At 40.7% G+C, this 26009-nt stretch overlaps 1 protein-coding gene across 1 annotated transcript in view; it reads right to left on the bottom strand.

The window, feature by feature from the left end:
* Positions 1–12354: 12354 nt before the first annotated feature.
* ANKS6 (ankyrin repeat and sterile alpha motif domain containing 6) overlaps positions 12355–26009 on the bottom strand; it is an 81671-nt gene continuing 68016 nt past the window's right edge. Inside the window, 3 exon segments of the mRNA XM_034761465.1 lie at positions 12355–13342; positions 19868–19964; positions 24802–24918. Of these exon segments, the coding sequence (XP_034617356.1) occupies positions 13293–13342; positions 19868–19964; positions 24802–24918 (264 nt within the window). The 3' untranslated portion in view covers positions 12355–13292.

Raw genomic sequence — 26009 nt, 5'->3', positions numbered from 1 at the left:
TGCCCAGTGCAGCAATCTGGGAGCTGACCTTGTGCGTGAAGACAGAGGCAAAAAAATCATTGAGTACATTAGCTTTTTCCATATCCTCGGTCACTAGGTTGCCTCCCTCATTCAGTAAGGGGCCCACACTTTCCTTAATTTTCTTCTTGTTGCTAACATACCTGAAGAAACCCTTCTTGTTACTTTTAACATCTCTTGCTAACTGCAACTCCAAGTGTGATTTGGCCTTCCTGATTTCACTCCTGCACACCTGAGCAATATTTTTATACTTCTCCCTGGTCATTTGTCCAATCTTCCACTTCTTATAAGCTTCTTTTTTGCGTTTAAGATCAGCAAGGATTTCACTGTTTAGCCAAGCTGGTCGCCTGCCATATTTACTATTCTTTCTACACATCGGGATGGTTTGTTCCTGCAACCTCAATAAGGATTCTTTAAAATACAGCCAGCTCTCCTGGACCCCTTTGCCCTTTACTATCATCCTTTGATCTCCAAACTGTTCCCAAACCCTATTTTAGTGGAGCCCTAGGGGCTATAGGACTGAGACACAGCAGAGTGGAAGAGGCACACAAGATTTTATGGGCACTTATTAGGTTATATCAGACATGAATACACATATATTTATACATTTTTGTTGAGCTATGGAGATGATGGCATAGGTAAGATTGAGGCAGCACCTTACTGAGGTGAAATCAATGAGAGTTAGGTACACAGGTGCTTTTGAAAATTCCACATCTGCATATTTAGGCACCAAAATACCTTTAAAAACTGTCCCTGAGTGTCTGAAGATCCAGTAACTGACTGGACGGTAGCAGTGATAGGTAAAAGATTTATCTTTATTTTGTTTTGCAACTATTTTGATTTGTATAGCAAATTACAAATGAATAAAAAGCCTGGGTATCCATACACTTATTGCTGATATTAAATAGGGTCTTTATTTCCACATATCTAGAGGTCAAGCAGATGTAGTATGAATTACATAAATTTGAAATGAGACTTTTAAAATGTGAGACCCCTAGAATAACTCCATTCAGATAAATGAAGACCTTTGCTTGCCAAAAAAACCCAACCATTTTGCTCCAAGCTCTTTCTTTAGCTTTTCCTCTAGTGTAATTTGTCCCAGATTTTAAAGTCTCTGAACAGCTACTGTTTAATACTGTAGAATACTCTTCCTCTGAAATGCTTGAGGGTATTCCAAACCTTGAAGGTCCTGTAGCACTAGAATATTCTTACATTTGAAGGTGCTTCATTCATTCCAAGTGGACAGCTAATCTTCAAAGTGTCCTTTCGAGGAAAGTGCCCATTTTGATTTGTATTTGTATTCACAAAGCACTGAGTTGAGACCTCATTTGTGGCTTCAGGAAGATTTTAACTTGAAACTAAAGTTTTAAAAAAAAGTCTAGTTCATTGATGGTGGCATGCAATCTTCCTATATACCACACTTCTGAAGAAGCCATTCTAGCTGTTAAACTTGTATGAAATATTCTGTTTCACAAACTTGTCTTCCTCTGGGGGGTTTCAGGGAAAACTTGAAAATAAAGGTCTGCTTTGTGAAGTCTAATTTACAAAACATTATGTAAAACAGTCAGATTGCATTATGTTTTAATGAGCAGGTTGGCTTTGTTTAGACATAGTCTTAGAAGTGGAATATTTTTATCACCTTACACAGTAGAACAATGCATCATTTATCTCTTGGGCATTCACACACAAGAATCTTGTCAAGATCTATTGCAGAGTTCTCAGTATCACTTTGAGGATGAAAGATTCTTACAGAAATATCTTGCAACCAAACTTTCATGAGTTGATTGATGTTTGAGATCTCCTGCTGTGAGTAATACACTGTAGTTTGTTCAAATTAGTTTACAAGGCTTCTCATTTCAGCTCATTAAAAGCATACATGCAGGATACTAATGACTTACGAAAGTAAGGTGAATTTTATATACCCCCTCTGAATGCCCCCTAGATCTCTTTGGATTAAATAGGTGGTGAAAGGTTCAATTTAAGAAGGAGAAGGATAAATTAACAATGGGATAAAAGCTTCAATGCAGCAGTTTAAAGGGACAGTTACAAAATACCTTAAGTGCTATACCTATTATTCACTTTTTAATTATTTTTGTGTGAAATATAGGCTCTGTTCAACCCCATTGAATTGCATTGGATTTGCGGCACCTAACTCCATTAGGCTCCTTTGTAATGCCTGCCACAATGTCCATGAAAGAGTCAGACTGAGTGCTAGAAACAGAAGTCTTTTACTTTTCCAGCGAAATGGTACAATTTGGCCATACACACTTAAATCTCACATGTGTCTCTCCTCATGTGTCTCAGCCCTATAATGGAAGGCCCTCCTCTAGCTGTGAGAAGCTAGTTCAGTTTCAGTGCCTATTCAATCCTTGGCCTTTCTAATGAAACTCTCACCAAGGTGATATCAAATGTGGCGATAAATAAGAGTTGATCTGAGGCTACCAACTGATTTCACAAAGATGACAGAAAAGGCATCAGATCGTAATCACTCTCAGGATCTACTGACATGGACTGAATTTGATTCAACAACCTAAAGGGAAAAGCCTTGTTGTACTAATGTATATGCTTCTTAACTCATGCTTTGGATCATCCAGTCGCTGTAATTTAAAAGAAATTGTGGGAATATATTTGCTAAACCCTTTCTTTTCTCTCTCTCAAATTGTGTTGGTTCGAGATCATTTATTGGGGTTGGGGGGGTTGCTTTCAGGACTAGTTCTAATGTTCATATACTAATCAAGTAACAGGAAGGAAACATGCACTTAGTCAAAGAATTCATGACATTGGAACCATGTGTTCACAGAGTTTTGAAGAAGGAACTGTTGGTTTGCACTGATTGTAAATATGTTGTGGTATTCAGGAGCATTCTATGGAGTGGTGCTTTTACTAAATAAAGTGAATTTCTGTAATTGTCACTGAGATAATCTTACTGGTAGGACACAACAAGGACACTTACAAACACACATGTGCACTGCAGGAAAATATCAGACTTGCTTCATTGTTTATTATAGTCAGCTGGCAGGAAAATACCGCCCAAAATATGGGGACATCTTAAAGCAGAGGGTTGGCACTAGCAGTCCTCTGCCTTATCCCTCCCACATTCAGGTAACCAAGAAAATCCATTTTTATGTTGTTGGATAGAGAAAAAAACTAACATTTCTGATTTTGCCATGTACATACTAGATGTCTTACAAAATGAGTCGCTAATATGTTTTGTTTTGAGCAGGGTCGGCCTTAGAGAAAATTGAACCTTGGGCGAACGTGTATTTTGGTGCCCCTGGCCCCGTGGGTGTGGTGCCCCCACCCCGCGCATTACCCCTGGCTCATGTGGGCTCCCCAGATCCCCCTTCACCCCAATCCCTGCATTCACCCTTAACCCCCTCTCCCCTCCTGTGCCCAAACCCCTACACATGCTTCCTTTGCCACTAATCCCTGCACTCCCCCCTTCACCCTTCTCCTGCACCGCAACCCTGACCTCCCCCCCGCATCCCAACCCCTGCAATGTGCCCCATTCTCCCCTAACCCCTGCATTCCCCCTCTCCTTCACCCATAAACCCTGCACTCCTCTCCTGCGCCCACGTGGGGAAACTGACCTGGATGCAAAGAGCAGCTGGCATCGCTGCTCCTCCCCGCACCCTTAAGGGGCTGTGAGGGGAGGAACAAGGAGCAAAGTCAGGGCTCCATGCATCCAGGTCACTTTTCCCACCTGGGTTGTGCTGTGAGCATGTGGACAAGACCCACCAGCCAGACACCTGACAAAGAATTCTCTGTAATAACTCAGAGCCCTCCCCTTCTAGTGCCCATCTCCAACCATTGGAGATATTTGCTGCTAGCAGTCACACATCAGCTACATGCCATTGTAGGCAGTCTAATCATACCATCCCCTCCCCAAACTTATCAAGCTCAGTCTTGAAACCAGTTAGGTTTTATCATAACAGCATTATCATAACAGCATAAAGGTATATTCTCAACTCTGATTATCTTAGCTAGCTGTAAGTACTCGATGTGATAAAGGTATTGGATTTAATGCTAATATGATCCTTGGTTCAGGAATACTTTTTCTGCCAAACTGCTGGGTACTTGTATTTCTAATGCATAATTTTTTTAAGTTTGTGCATTGTGTTCTCTCACCCTAACAGCTTTGCTAAGCAATCCATGGAGCAATATCCCCATGTGCTATACAGGGCTGACTTAGGTTGCTTCCCACCTGGGAGAGATGCTGTTGAAAGACAGGTATGATGGGAATAACCTACTCCCCCAAAATATTATAGTTAGTGTTATAAAACGTTTGTGGAATTTGGTATTTAAATCACTTTATTTCTGTGGGGACTGTCATCTGTGCTATTTGTCCTCCTTTTATAGATAGTTGTAGTCTCCCCACATTGTCCTGAAATCTGACCCATTCTTTTCTAATTAGAGGCTTCTAATGGAAAAGCCACACTTTCCCACGATGTCTGCTGCAATGAACCTTTCTAATTCTTGATGTGTCCAGGCAGATCACATCTCATTATATTAGGTGACTCCATAAAACAATTTGACAGCAGATAGATAAGGCCACATGATGAATCAATTTCAAAAATAAATTTGGGTGGATCTAAGCAGACTTGCACCATAACGAAGGTATGTATATTTTATATAACGTAAGTCAATGCACACATTTTAAGGAGCCCTGAAGAGTCCATTTTTAAGGTTTTATCATGCTGAATGCAATGCAAGCTAACATTAATATACTTTGAAACCTGTGTGGTTAGCAGCAGAAAAATATCTCTCCGGAAATAAGTGGATTATGACTTGCAAGAATTTCTACATGTCAGTTAGTATAGAACAATGCGAAGAGAAATTTTGGCCCAGGGCACATCTGTGCTCTTACAAAAAAGACCAGGAGATCGTCAGTGTCTACACAGTACAAAGAAGGCTTCTGTTTTCAACACTTCATTCAAAAAGCTTACCCACAGTGGTGTAAGGGGCTTAATTTATCTACCCCAGGAAAGTGAAGAGATAAATTGACCCTGCAGGGATTTGAACCTTTGATTCAAAGACATCCAGATGGATCAAGTCCAAGTATTGTACAAATTCACCTCCTTTGTCCTTATCTGCTACAGTAACTATCCATCAAAAAGAGCACAGTAAGGAAAGCACCATAGAAATACCAGATTCTAAAGTTTAAAATGTAATTAACATTTTAGGTTAACAGGTTTATCAGTTACTTCCCCAACATTGCATGGGTATTATTCTCCTGCACCCATATAGAGGGAAGTTTAGATTCAGACATTAAAAAGTGTTAGATAAGCTCATCTAGTTTCTCAGACAGCTGTCAGTTAGTCAATTCCTATACAATAACTGAGCGAAATGAGAGAACTACTGGCAAAATATCCAAGCAAGAGTGTGGCTTAAGTAGTTATGTAGTTATCAGCCACACTCTGAAAATTATTAACAGGCTAGGTGACTTTTTGATTATGTTCAGATTTCAACGATCTTTCTTTTTAAATTAAAATGATTTTTCTACTGTATTTACAGTACACCAAAAATAGTAAAACAAAACATTAATTCTCTCATTCTAATTCCCTCATTGACTACAGTGACAGAATGTTGCTGGCTAGCAGGGATGGCAACACTCACAGAATCTGTGCACTCTATACAGTACACACAGATGTAATAAGTAGCAATATTACTAAAGTCTGCATTACCCCTCATTCTGGGATAACTAGTTAACAGAGCAGTGAACCTCTAGAAACCTGTGCTATTTACTCTGAGCGCAGTCCAGCAAAATCAACTTGCTTTACTTTAAGCACGTGAGTGGTCTTATTAAAATCAGTGGCACTATTCACATGCCTATAGTTAAGTACATAGGTATGTGCTTTGCTGGATTGGGGCCTATGTGATTGTAAATTCCTTCCAGAAATGCACTGTGCAAGCAAGTGAATGAGTAAGACAACTTGTCAATGGGTCAAACTGTGAAAAAGCAATCCTTTAAAATATTCTTACAATAAACAAAGGAGACTGCTGCTGCTGCTGCTGCTGCTAGTTAATGTCATACTTATGCTGGAGATTGACATCCTTTCCTTCTAAGAAAACCAACAAACTGGATACAATTTTTATTTATTATTTAGGCTGCTTTCTGGTTGAGTTGAAGATGTCATTGAAAGAACTATTAACATACTAGAGACTTCGGTAGTTCCAAAGTTTAGTTCAGAGTGCCCCCTGGTGGTTAATCTTATTCTTAAAAACATTTCTCATAAGAAGAATTGGTAAAATGTGTGTGTAAGCTCCTATAAGTACTTAAAGTATCACCAGTAATCTCCCTTCATCTTTGATCATTATTATCATGGAATGCAGAAAGTATCTTCTTCCTTTTGCTGAGAGAAATGTTAATTCCTCTGATTGTCAATAAGCATGAATAATTCAAGATGTTGTCACAAAGTATGAGGGACCCATGATAAGGGTATCAAAAGATCAAACAAGATTCGAACTTTTGGAAACTAAATCTAAACTGTTAAACTATTTCTTTAATGCACAATTTAAAATTATGATAATGGTTTCTACATAGCACCTTTCATCCAGACAAATCCTAAAGCACTTTACAAATTAATACTGGCTTGTAATTTACTTTGCCTTTACTGAAATGTAGCCATCTCTTGGCTGAAACGTGCTAACTATTTATTGAGCGCAGAGCAGCATGATGTAATTCCTTGCTCTACTTTGCCTAAGAGAAGGCTTATCTTCTCACTTCTGGATTAGCATAGTAGAAGTGCTAGTGGAATAGTTGATCATGTCTCTACCTACCTTGAATCACTAGACATATGAAGAGAGTGGGGACTCCCTTCCAGGGGATCAAATGGCTCTGTGGCAACTGTGGATTTTGGTTGCTTATAATGATAACGAAACATTATAATAGCTTAATTTCTACTAAACAACACGGGTACTTCATAATTCACTTATCTCACCAGGTGTAGGTGGAAGAATATGTTTGTGGACACAGTTACTGCATGAGCATCCAGGAGTAAGATGGGGATGAACATGAGATGGGGAAGTAGTAGGTCCAGAGTTCCATTCTTGGATCTGACCTGTTCTGTAGCTGTGGCCAGTCACTTCAATCTCTCTGCATCAGTTTTCCTGTATATCTGAAGATGAGGGAGTGTTTGTTCAAGTCCTTGTTTCCACCAAAAGTCAGACTGATGGTTTTTGGAATTGATACAAAAGGGTTGGACCATTTTTATGGCAGTTTTTTCAGAGTAGTATTAAGGTGGAAGCAATGATAATTAAACTGCATCCATCATAGAATCTGTTAGGTGTCTGAGGAAAGAAGGCTGACCCTTGTGGTATCCTCATCAGCATGCTTATGAATGTCACATTGGATGTGACTTTTGGTGTCATGATATTGGTTCCTCTCCCTCCAGATCTGCAGATAAAAAGATTAAGAAGGGAAGAGGGCATGTCAGCAATTTGCGATAACTTAGAAACAAGGCCAATATTAATCTTCTCTGTAGTCTTTTGTTGAGGATTATTAGCCTTGTACAACCAGCCATGTGGGGAGACTGGGTTAAATGTTATTAATCTTTCTGTAAGACCACTCAGTGCTACAAAAATAAGTCTACTCACAGGACAGCAGGCTGGGAACTTGCTGCTTTATTTAACTGCATCACAACAGTGTGTGTGTGTGGGGGGGGGCCTCCCAAACTCCTAAAATGGAAGGGAGGAATGGAGAATGGCTCCATTCCATCATGCTCTGGGTAATCAACTTAACCTTATCATGACCACTTTACTACAAAACTCATGTTACAGACAGGAAAACTGATGCAGAGAGATTAAAGTGACTGGCCATAGCCACACAACAGGTCAGTGGCAGAGCCAGGAATGGAACTGAGGACCTATTACTTCCCCATCTCACGTTCATCCGCAGCTTACTTCTGGATGCTCATGCAGTAGTATGACCACTTTGGTGTAGTCTGATATACCCTCTCACCCTGGTAGTTCTTGAGGGCATTCCATAAATCTAGCTTTAGCTTTCTCTCTTTAGCCTCACCGAAGGCTCTTAAGCAAAGTAAGCTGTCATGGGATAAGAGGGAAGGTCCTCTCATGGATCAGTAACCAGTTAAAAAATAGGAAACAAAGTGTAGGAATAAATGGTCAGTTTTCACAGTGTAGAGAAGTAAATAGCAGGGGCCCCCAAGTTTCTGTACTGGGACCAGTGTTGTTCAACATATTCATAAATTATCTTGAAAAAAGGGTAAACTGTGAGGTGGCAAAGTTTGCAGATGATACTAAATTACTCAAGATAGTTAAATCCAAATCAGACTGCGAAGAGTTACAAAGAGATCTCATAAAACTGGATGACTGGGCAACAAAATGGGAAATAAAATTCAATGTTGATAAATGCAAAATAACGCACATTGGAAGACATAATCCCAACTATATATACAACATGATGGGGTCTAAATTAGCTGTTATCACTCAAGAAACAGCTCTTGGGCGTCATTGCAGATTGTTCTCTGAAAACATCCGCTCAATGTGCACCAGCAGTCAAAAAAGCTAACGATGTTAGAAACCATTAGGAAAGGAATAGATAGTAAGACAGAAAATATCATAATGCCTGTAGTGGGATGGCAACCCTACTCCCGCAGAACAGGGGTTAAAACAGCCAAGCTAGGCTGATTGGGAAGGCAGCACAGCTGCGGCCATGCCCAATTAGATGACAGCTGGCCCTATAAAAGGGCTGTGAGCCAGGAGTTGGGGAGTCTCTCTCCAGCCTTGGAGGGAGAAGGACCGGGCTGTCTAGGAGCTCTGGGTACAGGCACTGGAGCAGGGCTGGGCTGGAGAAAGGCAAGACGAGCTGGGGAGCTCCAGCCTGGCAAATCCCCAGGCTGCTGGCCTTGCTAAAGGCCAAATCTGCTACAGGGGTTGCAGAGGTCGATTTAGGGGGTCTTCACTAGACCCACTAAATCAACCTCTCTTCCCCCCCACCCCCAGTGGATTGATTGCCACACATCGATCCCCCGATAAATAGAGACAAGCCCTAAGATCTGTAACACAGCACAGATATAACTTCTGCTAGGGCCAGTTGCAGGCCACCAATCCAGCAGTGTGTGTAGCTGTATTAATGTTTAACACAGGGCTAATAGTTCACAGCCACATCACAAGTGCTTTGGGGAAAATACAGTATTTCTAAAGCCATTTTTGATAGACTATCTTTAATTGCTCTATTTTTCTATAATCAGTTTTACCTATTTAACATCTTCAAAGGCCCATGTCATTGCAATCTTTCTGCCAAAGGAGGTACTCTCTGGAGTCAGTCAACATTACTTGTCCAGGGTATCTCTAGAGTGTGATACTATCACCCAAAAGGGAGAAACATGCTGCTTTCGTGGCTTGAGGAAGTCACACAAGGCTATGAGATATGTGGGAAGTAGCAAATGCAACAAATACTATATCAGGAATGTGGCACTCCTACTCCAAAGTTACTACCGTATTTTTAGGGTTGACTATGTTATCTGGCACATTTGGATGCTATAAATAGCAAACAGTGAAAAGTACTTGGAAACTGTTGCTGTGGTCCTTTAAGAAGGAAATTGCTTCAACAGCTTTTTCCAATGGTAAAAACTTCTGAGAAACTATAGAAGTTAACTATTTCAACTTAGCTTTAAACATTTCCAAAGGTTGATGGTTTAATGGACAAAGCCTGTTCCCTGTAAATGTACCTTGTACTGTCAAGAGGACTTAGAAATCAAACAAAAATCTAAAAGTGGTAAGTTTTGGGCTATTCGTTTGAGGCAAACTCAGCAGACAGCTTCTAAACAGGGGTGATCCCAATAAAAATATCTCAATTTGTAAAAGTCTTTATGTTCCCCCTTCACTCTGGAAACCAGAGTTGGTCCCCTGAGAAGCTAAATTATGTCTGAGGCATTTGCTGAGGCATGAAGAACTACAGACAACTTTCTGAATCACTTCCAAATAATGAGGCATCTCTATTTAAAATCTGATCCTAATTAATGTTAGAAATAAAGAAAAAGAAAACAAAATTTCCAAGTACCTTTATAAAAACTTATTATAAAATAACACTACACTCCTGCTACTTGGTGTTACAGTACTGCCAAGAGTTAGAAGCTAAAGCTTAGCTGAATCCCTCATTCTAGAGTGGAAGCGAAAAATAAATATTCCTTTCATTTATGAAACTCTAAAGGAGTCATTTTTTAACTGGGGTGAAATACAAGCCACATTTACAAAATCTTCCCCCTAAACAGGATAGAAAGGAGGACCAGGGTCACAGAGGAGAATGATACACAGAGCCTTCACCTTTGGATGACTGGTCAAATCCAGGACAGATCAATGATGAGTCTTTATTAAATTATGGCTGTTTGGTGACCTATGTGAAATGAAGTTAAGGTCTTCGTTTCCTACAGTAGCTCAATTGGTAAAGCAAAGGACGATAGGCTTAATTTTTTGGGGGAATCCTTAGGTCGCTGGTTCAACTCCGGCTCCAAGGAATTAGCTTTCGTTGCCTTCATTACATGCTTTAGCACTCGAATGGGTTACCGAGGGAGGTGGTGGAATCTCCATCCTTAGAGGTTTTTATGGCCCAGCTTGACAAAAGTCCTGGCTGGGATGATTTAGTTGCTGTTGGTCCTGCTTTGAGCAGGGGATTGGACTAGATGACCTCCTGGGGTTTCTTCTAACCCTAATATTTTATGAAATTCCCAGAGGATAACTGTCTACAGCATACAAACAATGATTGTAACCAAGAGCTGAATGGTCATGGAGTATAAAATGTACAGATGAAAAGCCATCTAGTTCATCTCTCTCTCTATGCTGGAGGTCCTTCTCCTAGCACTTTTCCTAGTGCTGTGTACAAATAAATTTTAAATATGTCAATCAATGGTCAAGCACTACTTGCCCCTTCTCACTCATTAATAGAGCTGGGTGAATTTTTTTGGATGAACAATTTATTCATTAAAATGAAGATTCGACCAAAACTATTTGCAACTTCCTGGCATGGTCACAGATTAGTTTTGTCCAAAACAACAAGGGCAAAACTTTCTGGTAATGTTGAAATGAAACATTTCATTTTGGCATTACCCATACATTTTGTTTAAATTTTGCAGGCATTTTGACAAAAGCAAAAGAAAGGATTCATAAAACAGCTGGAAGGGGCAGGTGGTTGCTACCACCTCCCTCATGAGTTTTAGCTCAATGGGTGGGGCTCTAAACTGAGATGTCAGAGACCCAGGTTCAACTCCCCCATGCACCTGATGTAGAAAAGGGATTTACACTTGAGTTTCCCACATTGCATAAGTGTGCCCTAGCTACTGGGCTATGGGATATTTTAGTATGGGCATTCTGAAACTGTCTCAATTTTTATAAAATAATTAGTCACTGGAAACTTGAATCTCTAGGTGAGTGCTCTAAGCACCAGGTTATATTCATCTTCACTCTCTTTTTCCTTATCCAGTGTCAATCATAGTGGCAATTCAAGTCCCTACCGAAAATCCTTCTCCACTATATCTTTCTCTTTATATCCATCAGTGTTCCTCCAACAGATCCATATCAGTGGTTACTACTTGATAATTTTATTTTAATGTTTCTCTCACCAGCAATTCGTTTTCCCTTCTTAGGTTGGTTATCTTATTTAAAGGATATTTTTACAAAGATTTAATTCTTTAAAATTCTCTTGCTTTGACATCTTCTGTATTTCAGTGTTTGACTTAAAAAAAATCCTCCTCCACTTGGCTGCCATGCTGAGTCCACCTACATGGAACAGCTCAGTTTGCTGGCTACTTCTGCCCTGACTTGGAACATTAGGTTACATAGCCAAATGTGGAGGGCAATTACTGAAGAGGCTGTCAAACCTGCCAGAGTCTGGTGGAACTGAAACAGATGGGCAGCAGAGAAGGTAGGGCCAGCCGCTGGTGCTATGCCTCCATCTTCCCTGCTCATTACAGGGCCCTTTTTGTACCCCCTTCCTGCAACTATGCTCACCATCAACAATTTCCGTGCCCTTGCCACACTATAACCAGCCCCAACCTAGGGGCAGAGCAGTTTAAAAGGGTCCCCACTGGGACTCCAGAGCCAGGAGTCAGTAACCAAGGTATTTAGGAGTACTACTATGTGGCACTTATACTGTATGTGCAATTGTATTAAAAATACCAGTTTTCAACAAGCCCATGAGGATTCTATGGCCTCTTTATGTAACCAATGAACTAGTTATACCTCTGTCCTCTGAACGAATGATTTGAGCACCACCTTAGCTATATTTGCACCCTCAGACTCATATTGAATCTAGCCAATAGTGCAATTTTGAACATTTGTCACTTGCAGATTTAAGAAAGGAGAAAACTAACTTTAGAAGTTTATCATGGCTTGTATTTTAATTGCTCAACAAAAACTCTTATGTACAACACTAACAAATAGCTCCATCCATAATTCTTGTGTGAATCCTTTCAGCATTCACTGTTTACAAAACAATTATAATATGCATATGAAAATTGTTTTGTAACCTGTTGCAATGTCTGTTAATCAAAAGTAGATACTACAAAAGTCAGTTAGATGGTTTTAATGTCAAACAAAACATCACCAATTTAAAATCTCATTTTTACATAATTTCTGTGTAAATATTGGTGACAGATTATGAATTTTATTAGGGATATTTTTATATTTACACAAATAGATATTTCATCAGTATAACTGTATTTAGTGTTCTTAGCACTGATTAAATTAAATATGTTTGTTAGTTAATATGCATCAATATTCTTCCTTTCTACTCCTTCTCACAAAACTATTCAATCTTGTAACTTGGCCTCTGTCCTTTGTAGAGACATAACATTCTAGAGTGGCATATTCAATTTAGAGATTTCCACATTTACAACCTTTTAGAATTTGCAACAACTTTTTTGCCTCCTACGTTTCTGTGGTGCTTGGCTGTGCCTTCATAAGTTTTCTGTGAGCTCTTCAAACTGGTGCTTCTGAAAGGTGACCTACACATCTCCCTGTGCCACTATTCTCTTTAGCCTTATTCCTAGCAACCCAGAACCAGCTAAGCACTTAAGCATGTGCTTAACTCTAACTATGTGAGTAGTCCCCTTAAAGTCAGTAAAACTATTAATTCACAAAGTTAAATGGTTGCTTTGCTGAATTGGAGTCATAACAATGTTACTGCAACAACCTCCTGCACACACTGTACTGAGACACCGTGGTTAGCACCTAGCTTTGGAAATTTTCTTCTGTACACTTGAGCTCTATCATCCATGCCCCAGGCTTAAAAATACTAGAATATCTTTATCCAGCAGCTACCTCTTGGTAGGCACAGATTCTTGTGGTTTTATCCAGTATCCAGGTGCTACAAAGAAAGAGAGAGATCATTTATTATTTGTTTCTGGCAGTGCCCACAACATGCTCAACTAACAATCATAGCAATATTTTAAAGAAAATGGACTACATTCGTCATTAGGCACAAAACTCCTGACTTCAATGTTCAATGCTGTTTCACTCGATTTCATCAGTGGTCAATTTGATCCCATGGCTCAATAACAAGCTGAAGAAGAAGACCCTGATTATGGAGTCCAGCCCATGTAGTCTTCTCCTCTAACCAGAGCACTGATTCAGCAAGGTACTTAATTACATGAGTAGCCCATTGATTTCAATGGGATTATTCAGATGCTTAATGTTAAGTGCACAAACTCATAGACTTAAATGCCAGAGGAGACCATCATGATTATCTACTCTGACTTCCTGCACACTGCAGGCCACAGAACCTCACCCACCCACCCCTGTAATAGACGCCTAACCTCTGAGTTACTAAAGTCCTCAAATAATGATTTAAAGACTTCAAGTTACAGAGAATCCACCATCTACACTAGTTCAAACCAGCAAGTGACCTGTGCCCCATGCTACAGAGGAAGGCAAACACCCTCCTGCCCCCCAAAACAGGGTCTCTGCCAATCTGACCTGGGGGAAAATTCCTTTCTGACCCCAAATATGGTGATCTTTTTTAGGGTATGTCTACACTACAAAATTAGGTTGATTTTATAGAAGCTGATTTTTAGAAATCGATTTTATAGTCGATTGCGTATGTCCATACTAAGTGCATTAAGTCGGCAGCGTGCGTCCTCACTACTACGGCTAGCATTGACTTACGGAGCGGTGCACTGTGGGTAGCTATCCCACAGTTCCCACAATCTCCATGCCCATTGGAATTATGGGTTAAGCTCCCAATGCCTTATGGGGCAAAAACATTGTCGTAGGTGGTTTGGGTACGTGTCGTCAATTGCCCCTCCCTCTGTGAAAGCAACGGCAGACAATCGTTTTGCGCCAGACACCAGGGCGATTAGAAGAGCACAGCAAGGCATTCTGTGCATCAGAGAGGCTTTGAAAACCAGTTTCATGATTGGCCAGGCTTCGGTGTTACAGTTGTGTGTGTTTCTCCTTGATGCAAACCCGCCCCCTTTGTTGATTTTAATTCCCTGTAAGCCAACCACCCTGCCCCCTTTGAAATAAAGTAACTATTGTTTTGAAACCATGCATTCTTTCTTTATTAATTAAAAAAAAATGAGACAATGGACAAGGTAACTCAGGTGGGGTGGGGTAGGAGGGAAGGACAAGGCCACATTGCTTATTGTAGCTACACTAAAAATCAAACTGTTTGAATGACAGCCTTCTGTTGCTTGGGCCATTCTCTGCAGTGGAGTGGCTGGGTGCCAGAGCCTCCCCTCCCCACCCCCACCCCACGTTCTTGGGCGTCTGGGTGAGGAGGCTATGGAACATGGGGAGGAGGGTAGGTGATTATACAGTGGATGCAGCGGGGGTTCTGTGCTCTTGTTGGCTTTCCTGGAGCTCCAACAGACGCTTCATCATGTCCATTTGCTCCCCCATTAGCCTCAGTATCGCACCCTGCCTCCGCTCTTCACGCTCATTTAATTCTTTCCTGGCCTCTGCCACTGAATGCCTCTGTGCATTAAGCTGTGCCCTATCCGTGCGGGAGGACAGCATGAGCTTGGAAAACATGTAATTGCGAGTGCACTTTTTCCACCTTCTAATCTGTGATAACCTCAGGGACGGAGATGATAGGGGGAGCGTAGAAACATTCTACGCTCTACGATTCTGGGGGGACTGTGCTGCTGAGTTCACCATGCTGACCAAACAGGAAATGAAATTAAAAAGTTCCTGGGACTTTTCCTCTGTACCTGGCTAGTGCATCGGAGTTCAAAGTGCTGTCTAGAGCGGTCACAATGGAGCACTCTGGGATAGCTCCCAGAGGCCAATACCATTGATTTGCGTCCGCACTACCCCAAATTCGACCGAGCAAAGTCGATTTTAGCGCTACTCCCCTTGCCAGGGAGGAGTACAGAAGTCAATTTTAAGAGCCCTTTAGGTCGACGGAACGGGGTTGGTTGTGTGGACACATTCATTTTTAAATCAACCTAACGTGGCTAAATTCGACCTAACCCCATAGTGTAGACCAGGCCTCAGTGTAACATTGCATCAAACATACTTCTAAGATATGAATATCAAAGTGTGGCCTCATGTTCCATGGTCCTACATACTCTGAGCAAGGCATCTGCCAAGACCCAGGAGCCAGAGACCTGGGAAAGAATTCTCTGCAGTAACTCTGAGCCCTCCCCATCTAGTGTTCCATCATCAGCCTGTGGAGATATCTGCTACTAGGTAAATGCTTAAGTGCCTTGTTGAATTGGAGCACCAACGTTCTAAACTTGACTATGAAGAGGCCATTTACTGACACAAACCTTTCTATGATACACATCTCATGATTAAATTTATTGTTCCCACAACTGTCAAACTGTACTTGAATATGGCACGATTTCTGCTTGTTAGCTTTCAAGTTGTTTCCATTTTTTTAATCAAGCCCCTCACTTCCTCCCCAATTCTCTCCTCTGGATAATTTCATGTATATTTCTAATTTTGAATCCAAAGATGAAACGTCAAAATATAAATCAGTCCCCAAATGAATTATATACTTGGCTGAACATCAAGCCCCCATACGTTCTTCATGAATACTTGTACTGCTTGTCCCTTGCAGTCCAAGTGACGTAAATTCTCCACCAACGAGACCTCATTATTCACTCCCAGGAGAACAACCTATCATCTGATATTTTGAATTACATAATGAATTATACAAACTTCCTATAGGCCCCTACACACCCACTATATTTTCTCCAATCTTTACCATCCCTAACGGGGGGGGGCGGTCGTCTCTCTTGCTTCCCCATACAAATTCCATTTCACTGCATGTTCCCTTAATGACTAATTTACTGGGGGAGGGGGGGAGAGGAGGAAGCAGTTACTGCTAATTGATTACCACAATTAAACTGAACTGCACAATCTTTTCTTTTCAGCATAATCATAGCTAATGTTCAACAGTTCATTTAAATCCTTTCTAGTTAATCTTCAATTACGTTTCAGGTATATAAGTCCCTTGGCTCTACTTCTATTAGAGAAGGTCCTTCTTTTCTTTTCTCACTCTCCTTTTCTTCAGTTTCACTGTCTGCCATTATTTTTTGACCAGCTCTTCAACAGCTGCTACCACGAACTTTTGCATGCTAGAGCTTTGGATCTCTATCCAGAGTGTAGTTTTCCCTTCCCTAGAGACTCTCGCTGTACAAATCTGATGCTAGAAGCTGAATGGAAATTCTCTGCTACAGAAAATCTCTGCCCTTCTAATTGCGGCTTTAATTTTACTCAACTCTTTACTCTTTTTAAAAATTAGAGCAGAAGATCTAGGAGAAATTGAAGATTGTGGCCTTGGAGTATAGACTCTGGGGGCTATCTCGTCTTTTTTCATAATCAAGACTTTTTTTGGTAATGGCGAAAGCTCATAATGAAATCCCTGGATCTGCTACTAGCCTAAAGCGGGGTATTCTATTTTAATCTCTTCCACAGACATGAAATTTAACAACTAATTCATAAAGGTTTGTAAAAAGAGAATATGATTTTCTTCATATTTTCAGACACTTTTTAAATTCTCATGTCCCTTCTTCTCTCTTTTGGCTCCAGCAAATTTACACAGAGAAGAAGCAGCTTTCTCTCTTCTCTGATATTTCTCCCAATGCAGCATCAAGCCGAAAAATTCTATACTCACTTCCTCTTTGATTGCAGAAATCTTGGAGAATTAATCCGTCCTCAGTGCTGTGAATTCATACTGTAAATCTCTGATATCTGCTTTAGTAGTCAAATGACTTTAGCCTTGTATCCTTTGCCTGTTATGGGAGCCATGCTTTCTGGCGCTCTGCTTTTGGGGTGTTACAGTGAGTTTAGGGTATGGATGGAGACAGATTATTCAACAGAATAATCCGCTCTGAGCTCAGACAACTGTTTTGCTTGGGTCCCCATAGGCTGGTCCTCTCTTCTGAATTTTAAGGGTGAAGAAGTAAGTTAATGTATGTTTCTCTGTGTTGTACTGAGCTAGGTTACAGGATGCAATGTTTTCAGGGAGAGATGACATAACTGAAGTACAAATAAACCTTTCTTTCAACAATAAACTTTATTATGAAACAGGTTGGCTGCCAAAAATATAATATACACATCAACTTTTCCAAAGGTTCTTGTAGTGAATTTCATATATATTTGCCAGAAGCAGTGACCTTGGCAGGAGGTGCTGGGTACTGGTGGGCTGAGGGCACAGTCAGTCAGCAATTGAGTTTATAGTTCCAAAAACCCATTAAAAAGCAACAGGTGGAACAATCTGTCATCCTTCCATAAGTTTGTCTCATGTTGCATTTAGTTAGACATGTAATCACCCATTTATTTCTTACTATTCTACTAGTACTTTTTCTGCCTGTTTTCCTTGTACTACATTTCCTTAAACCTGTATACTCTCTCTAATTCCACACACAGATCCTCCTTGCTTTTGTGCTTGTTTTTGATTATTCTGGGAGTGTGGACCTGGGCGGGCAGTCTGCACACCTTCCCTGAAGACCTGGATCATCCACTCCAGTGGCTGAATTAAAAATAAGGAAGTTGATAGTTATAGCACTCCATCACACTGGGAATGCAAACTATTTTGAGAAAGATAACAATGTCAATACATTTTGAATACCAAGTTTTAGTGTAAGCACCTGGTCCCTAGAGTGCAATGGTAAGGTCAGCCTCCTTCTTACAGGCTCATGGTCAGGACTTGTCCCTAGAAAGAGTGATAGGGGAAGCTACTAATGGGGCAAGAAGAGGTTTGGGGACATGCTATGATCAGAGCAAATTTAGTAATTATTTAAAATGTAGGCAGTTGAATTGTTACAGGCAGCCATTTCTCTGGGAAATATCACCTTCCTCAAGTTTCCCTCCGGAGGAAAAAAGGAATTATTCCAAAGAGTTAGTGATAATCCTCACACAAATGCTGCAGTATTATTTTCCCATATGGTTACCCCACAGCTGTTCATGGATTGGAGGGACTTTATTAGCCACTGTAGGGTCCCAGGGATAAGCTAATTGTCATATAATTTAATAAAAAGTTTTTCTATAGTTTTTCCCCATTTACAGAATAAGGAGAACACCACACATGACAGATGCTACTCATGATACTAAATGCACTTCTGGAAGGTGCTCAGACTTCCTGTTGATAGGCGTGATCTAAGAATCTAAATAAAACAGATTAGTCTAGAAAGATTGGAGTATAGGTATTTCTCTGATATTGCCGTTTAAGACTGTGCTGCAGCCTAGGGAAAATAAACAGAATGGTATGCTAGGCTGCTTGTGGTTGTTGCACCTCAATACATTTCCAAAATTGTGTTTACAATTGTCTAAAATTATCTGTCTTGCAGTTGCTTGGACGTTGCTGTTTGAAATGTCAGCACGATGCTGCTCTTTATGTCTGCAAACCAAAGATGTGACTGTCAGCTCTTGGCCTCATCAGGTGGGTCTTCAGTAGCTCAGCCCTCCAGCCAAATCGCAAACAGTCCAGTGCATGAAGGAACTTCTTCTGGAGTAACAAAGTTTCAACTAATGGTTAGACCCCTTCAGGGTCTTCAGCCCTGTCCCGGAGCCTTTTTAAATTTCCAGCCCCTTTCTTGGGCTCTTAATGCAGAGCCTTATCCCTTCCTTGGGGCTTAGGCCACTTCGCCAGTCGGGGGACCGGGGCCCACCCACTACTCCAGGTCCCAACCCAGGGATCCTACAGACAGCAGCCACATACTGCTTCCTCTAATAGTTGCTGCTGCGATTCCCTGGGCCGCTTCCCACATAGCCCCTTCCGCTTCACCCTTAACTCAGGGCTGAAGTTCTCAACTCTTCTCCTTACTCACCAAATGCCAATGCCACCAGAACCCATCTTCTGGTTCTCCCTTGAGCTTCTGAATTTACAGAAAGCAGAGTTTCTCCAGGTGGGTCTTGAGACACTCACTAGCAACGTCCAAATGATCCCCTCTTTTTTCTACCCAGAATGTAACAGGCAGGGCTCAGCACTGATGTTCATGTACTGCAAAAATGCAGCGCAACATGTACAGTACCCACTACTCCACTAAGTAGCCTATTTGATGACCACAAGAGGTGAGAAATTGGTCTGCTTCTAGGGATAGACAAGGAGCAACCTTAGCTATCTCATTATGCGCTTGAGACCTACCTCATATGAAAAACACGCCCCCAGTGGCTTTCAATGTAAAATGCAATACATTAATTTAAAAACTTTTTGAATTAACCAAATATACACTAATCTGTTTGAAACCCATAAATACTATCCCTATATAAAAATCTTATAAACTCTCTGCCTTTTAACTTTGAAATCTTCACTACAGTCTGAAAGAGAGAGAAATGCAGGAATCTTTAAACCAATACATAGCATATTTGCATATACTGTACTTTATCCTGGTTTAAGAAAAATTGCTTGAAGTTGATCTGACAACATATGAATAATACTTACACTGAGAATTGCCAGGAGGTCTGGTATTACTAACACTACTCTCAAAGGAAGAGTGGAAATTGTGTATGGTTTCCTGTAAAATCTGCCTCTCTCGTCCCTGTAAAAGAAATAGATTTAAACAAAAAAGGCATTCTTAAATTTCTCATTCAATAATTCATTTATTAGGGTTAAACACAGATATGAAAATTTGTGTATATCCTGGAAAGCAATTATCATATTGAAAGTGTAATGAATTGAACATAATCAAAAATTATGCCCTGCAAACACAGAGTAATATATATTTATTTTTTTTTATTTTATTTTCTTAATGTTGGAAATTATAGAATTCAGATTTACTTGGATTTAAAAAAAAAATCAATTCTGTTTCCCTACTTTACCTTCACAGAACCATACTGTAGACAAGTATCAGAGGGGTAGCCGTATTAGTCTGAATCTGTAAAAAGCAACAGAGGGTCCTGTGGCACCTTTAAGACTAACAGAAGTATTGGGAGCATAAGCTTTCGTGGGTAAGAATCTCACTTCTTCAGATGCAAGACATCTTGCATCTGAAGAAGTGAGGTTCTTACCCACGAAAGCTTATGCTCCCCGTACTTCTGTTAGTCTCAAAGGTGCCACAGGACCCTCTGTTNAAAACAATAAAAACAAGGAACAGAGGGTCCTGTGGCACCTTTGAGACTAACAGAAGTACGGGGAGCATAAGCTTTCGTGGGTAAGAACCTCACTTCTTCAGATGCAAGATGTCTTGCATCTGAAGAAGTGAGATTCTTACCCACGAAAGCTTATGCTCCCAATACTTCTGTTAGTCTTAAAGGTGCCACAGGACCCTCTGTTGCTTTATACTGTAGACAGTGTACGCCCAGCTTCATGGCCATGGAACCTATTGGGAATAGCTGGTAGATAGAGATGCAAACATGTTCTTCTAGCCCTACATTCCATGCGCACAAAGTATAAACAGCACATTTCCTGTCAAGGTCCTTCATTTCCACGCTCTACCAGCTGTAAACCAATCCTCTTCCTTTCCATCAGGATAGTAGGGCAATTTGTAAGATTTAATTTTTTCATAACTTTAGGATTTTTTAAATAGTTTCCACCATTTTTCATCAAGTTTCTCCCTGTTTTATGCTGTCTCAGCTTTAATCAACAATGGCAAATCTATCCAAAACCTTGGATTTTAAGAAAACTTGGCTTTTATTCCTCTAAACTCTCTGTTTCTAACAGATACAACATATGACTGTTATGCGTAGTGAAGTATATTCAGACAAAGCTGTGAGATCTAGAAGTGCTTTTCAAAAAAGGCTAAAACAGACAAACAGATTTGTCTCCAGAATTTGCTCTTACGAGAGCTTTTAGAAATATATGAACTGGATGCTCTCTGTATGTGTGTATATATATCTCCTCCATATTTATTCCACTCTATATGCACCCGAAGAAGTGGGCTGTAGTCCACGAAATCTTATGCTCTAATAAATTTGTTAGTCTCTAAGATGCCACAAGTACTCCTGTTCTTTTTATGAACTGGAGAGATCTTTCTGAAACTTCATAGATTTACTTGTCAATTCTCAGAAAATCCATTCTGTGCTCAAAAAGTATGTGTTGTAACTTTAGGGAAGACATGCTATATTCTTAATATGAGGTTATATCCCTACTTTAAGGGCAAAACACAATTCAGCCTTAACTATGAAACCCAGTAAGAGCTGATGTAAAGACCTGCACAAAGAAAATCATTTACAGTGCTGTGACATTCCCCTCTCCTGTTATCTGGACTGGTGATCTGCTGGGTCACCCCAATCCTTGACTCTGGGAGCCAGCCTTACCCTGCTCTGCTGTGAGAACCCCACTCCTGGGCTGTTCACGCACAGCCTCTGGCATGTTAGCTGCTCCCAGCCACTTGCAATTGAATGACACTAGACAATATCTCCGCTCCCAGACACAACCCTAGGAACCTTCGTCTTGCAGTGTCCAGTTATGCCCGCTGGGACCAGAGACACTGTGTCTGGGACCAGAGATATTGGCTAGAGTCATTCGGTTGCAAGTACCTGGGAGCAGCTGACATGCCAGAGGCTATGTGTAAACAGTCCAGGAGTGGGGGTTCTCACAGCAGAGCAGGGTAAGGCTGGCTCCCAGAGTCAAGGATTGGAGGGACCAATCAGATCACCGGTCCAGATAACACCAGGGGTGCACATCACAGTGGTGCAGTGAGCAGGATGTATGTGCAGCTTGTTACTCCAAGTGAAGTTCACAATTTAAACACTGATATTTGTGATTTTAAGTGAGGCTTAAGTGCAGTGGCTAAGAACAGTCAGGAGGAGGTCAAGTTTTGTTATTTTCTGTTTGCTTATTTTGAGAAAGGGAAGTAGGAACAGAAATGCAGGAAAATTAGTGAAAGCATTAAAGCGATTGCGAAGTTGGAACTTTTTAAACTGCGGATTGCAGAAAATGAGAGGGAGCACCAGAGATTATTGAAACTGAAAGAACTGGAGATAAAGGAAAAAGAGAAAGAAGAAAAGGAAAAAGAGACAGCCAGGGAGGCGGCCAGAAAGGAGGCTGCACACAGAAGGGCCATGAAAGAAAAAGAGAGAGAGAGAGAGAGAGAGAGCAAAAACACCAACTGGATCTGCTAGAGAAGCAGAATCAGAACCCCTCCGACCCCAATGACTCCCATCACTCCAAAAATGGGAACACTTATGTCCTGCATACAGTGAGGAGGATGATATTGCTGAATATCTGACTATCTTCAAAAGGCTGTGCGTAATACATGAAATCCAGATAATAAGAGTTCCTACCCTGATTGCAAAATTAACTGGTAAAGCTCGAAATGTATTCAGTCGAATGCCTATTGAAGATGCTTTAGACTATTGTAAATTTAAAGATACTGTTTTGCGAAGTTTTCAGATTACCCCTGCAGCATTTAGAGTTAAATTTAGGAATCTTAAGAGGGATACTGGTATGAGTAATGGGGAATATGTAAACAAAATGAAAGATTTGTTGGGAAAATGGGTGGGAGCAAAGATGTGGCAAGTTTTGAGAGAATGTTGGATCTTCTTACTCAAGAGTACTTCCTAAGCATATGTAAGGCTGATGTAAAGCAGTGTCTATGGGACAAAGATGTAAAGTCTGTGGATGAGATGGCTTTTTTAGCTGATGCCTTCAAACAGAATCAGGCGTCTATTGAGGGCAGGCCACAAAAAGAGGGTTTAAAACTGGTGGGAAGGGAGGATCTCATTTTGCCCCTGGGAAGAGAGAAGGGGGTTGGGAGCCTAAACATTCTCTTACCCAAAACATTCCTCTACTGGTAACTCTCATCCCAAAACGCCTGTAAAAGCAGAAAAGCCCAAAAGGTGCTATCAGTGTAATTCCACTGATCACCTGAGGAATAAATGCCCTGGGATAGGAGGAAGCAGGCAAACAATAGCTCATGTTAGTTGTGCTGTCCTCAACACAGAAACCCCCCAAGCAGTTGAAACCTATCATATTGCTTCTGTGAGGTTAGCCTCTGCAGAACCAGATATGGAGCATGTTAAGGTTGTCCAAATTAATGGCAAGGAGTACTTGGGGCAGAGGGATATAGGGGCCCAGATCTCTCTAGTTAAGCAGAGTGTGGCCCTAAAGGCCAGTATGTTGCCTGGCCAAATGGCAGAAATTGTGGGAGTGGGCGAAAGCAGATTCCTCATACCACTAGCTAAAATCCATGTGGTGTGGGAAGGTTTGGAAAGTGTTTTGACTGTGGGCATAATGGAACGCCTCCTAGTTGACCTGCTCCTTGGTAATGATTTTTTCTGTGTAGCTCATGTTAAAGTATTTGCCTGCAGCAAGAGGCAGTATTATGCTGTGACCCCTGAGAGAAACGGTAAGGTCTCAGGAACTGCTGAGAGAATGGTAGAGAATCTCCTTGATTCTTCTGCAGCCACATGCTCCCAGGTGGGAGGGTGGTTGAGACCAACTCCTGCACTGCAGCTGGAGGCAACACCACATCAGGAAGGGATGCCTGTCAGGCAGAGAACTGTCCAGGTTGTTAGCTGCCAGCAGGTCGCAGCTGAACCAGAGAGAAACCCGGCTCTAGGGAGCAGAGAGAAACGTGTCCCAGAGAAGGGGCAGGGGATCCAAGAAACCACTGAGGTGGGTGAGGATTCCTGTGACTCTGTAACACAGGGAAGCAGGGTGCTTCCAAGTATGGGAGGGCCTGAGACTAGCTCCTTTCCAGAAGAAGGCAACATGCCCTCAGGCGCAGGGACAGGAAAGGTGTTGTCAGTGATTAAAGAAACTGTCCCAGTTGTTAGCTGGCAGAGTTCAATGTGGGTTTGACATGATCAAAAGTCTTAGTGTCCTGTATGCCTGGACTGGTATAAAAGATCAAAGACAGAATGGAACTTGGAATTGAAAGACTTGAGAAGAACCATAAGACTTAGCTGCAGAGATGCACCAGCTCACAGTCTGTGACTGAAGAAATCCATTGTAAGGAATTCTCCTTTTTTCTGCCTGCCTTTCTCCTTATTTCCAACTGTAAATACCAAACAAGAAGACAAAACTGTGCCGCCTGAGAAAAATGCTATATGAGCCCAGTTGAAACGAGACCAAAAGGCTGATAAGCACAACTTTATTCTAGAGAAGGATAAATTATAGAATTGTTTTGACATCATGATGGTTGAAGGACAAACAGCTGTAATATGACCAATATTTAAGTCACACCTAGCTTCTTTTTATTATTATGAATTAGTAAAAAAAGTGAATAACTGTCCAGTTACTGAACAAGGAAGGAATTAATGGAGGAGGCCTGGAAATATCAAAGAAATATAATATTGTTTATCACTAATAATTTACATTAAATATCTTGTTTATAAAACTAGGGTTTTTTTCAACATCCATTATTTGGATCTGAAATACAAGCAAATCTGAAAAAGCAGTTTATCAGTTTTCTTATTTCAAACCATACCTACCTTTCCTGCATTCAGTTCAGAAATAGCTGCCAGAATTTGCTGCCTAGATCCATCAGTTTTAATTCCCAGCTCTTTCAAATCACCATCAGTAAGTGTGAGGAAGGCTTCCATATCCACCTTTGGAAAAAAGATACACAGGCATACATTTACTGTGTAGATTGGTTCTCTCTCATATATATTTAACTTTATGAACTTATTTTATATTATTTATTTATATATATATACTAGAAGCAGAAACCCCATGCTGTCAAACAGGTGTGGCAATTGGGCCAAGAAATCCATCGTCTGTGCAGTCTCCATACAACTAATGGAATTGTTGCATTCAAATTAGCTGTAGAGTAAAGACAGTGATTGGGTGAACTACTTCTGATATCACAGTGCTCTACACCTTTTGGCATGGATACATGACTTGCTGTCACACATGTGTAATTCATAACTTTAGAATGGCTGAGAACTTAAAAGCTGGCTGGTAACAGACTGCAAATCCCAGTGATGATTGAAGCTGGTGATATTCTGAACAAAAAGAGCTCTCTTGACTCAACAGACAATCTAGGCTGCCAAGTGACACACAGGTTCACAGATTTTAAGGCCAGAAGGGACCATTGTGATCATCTAGTCTGACCTCCTGTAGAACATAGGCCATGGAACTTCATGAACATAATTCCTAGAGCACATCTTTTATAAAAACATCCAATCTTGATTTAAAAATGGTCACTGATGTAAAATCCACCACAACCCTTGGTAAATTATTCCAATGATAAATTACTCTCACCATTAAAAATGTACACATTACTTTCAGCTTGAATTTGTCTAACTCAGCTTGAATTTGTCTAGCTGACATCATGCTGGGTTTGTTCTTTGAGCATGAGCACCAATATTGATATAGTGCAGTAACTTCTCACTTAACATTGTAGTTATGTTCCTGAAAAATGCGACTTTAAGCGAAATGATGTTAAGCGAATCCAATTTCCCCATAAGAATTCATGTAAATGGGGAGGGGAGGGGCGGTTAGGTTCCAGGGAAATTTTTTTCACCAGACAAAAAACTATATATTCATGTGGGGAAAAACAGTGGAGTTTTTTATTTAACATTTACATTTACAAATGTCCATTTCTTCTTAACGGGTCTTTTTGCAAGTATCTTAAAAAACCTCCCATTTTATATTTTAGTTGTCTTCTTGCTTTTACCTATTTTTTCCTCATAATTTC

The sequence above is a fragment of the Trachemys scripta genome, chromosome 2 (genome assembly GCF_013100865.1).
Source record: "Trachemys scripta elegans isolate TJP31775 chromosome 2, CAS_Tse_1.0, whole genome shotgun sequence".
Taxonomy (NCBI): Eukaryota; Metazoa; Chordata; order Testudines; family Emydidae; genus Trachemys; species Trachemys scripta.
The sequence above is the reverse complement of the archived record's forward strand: the minus strand, read 5'-3'. Positions and strand labels throughout refer to the sequence as shown.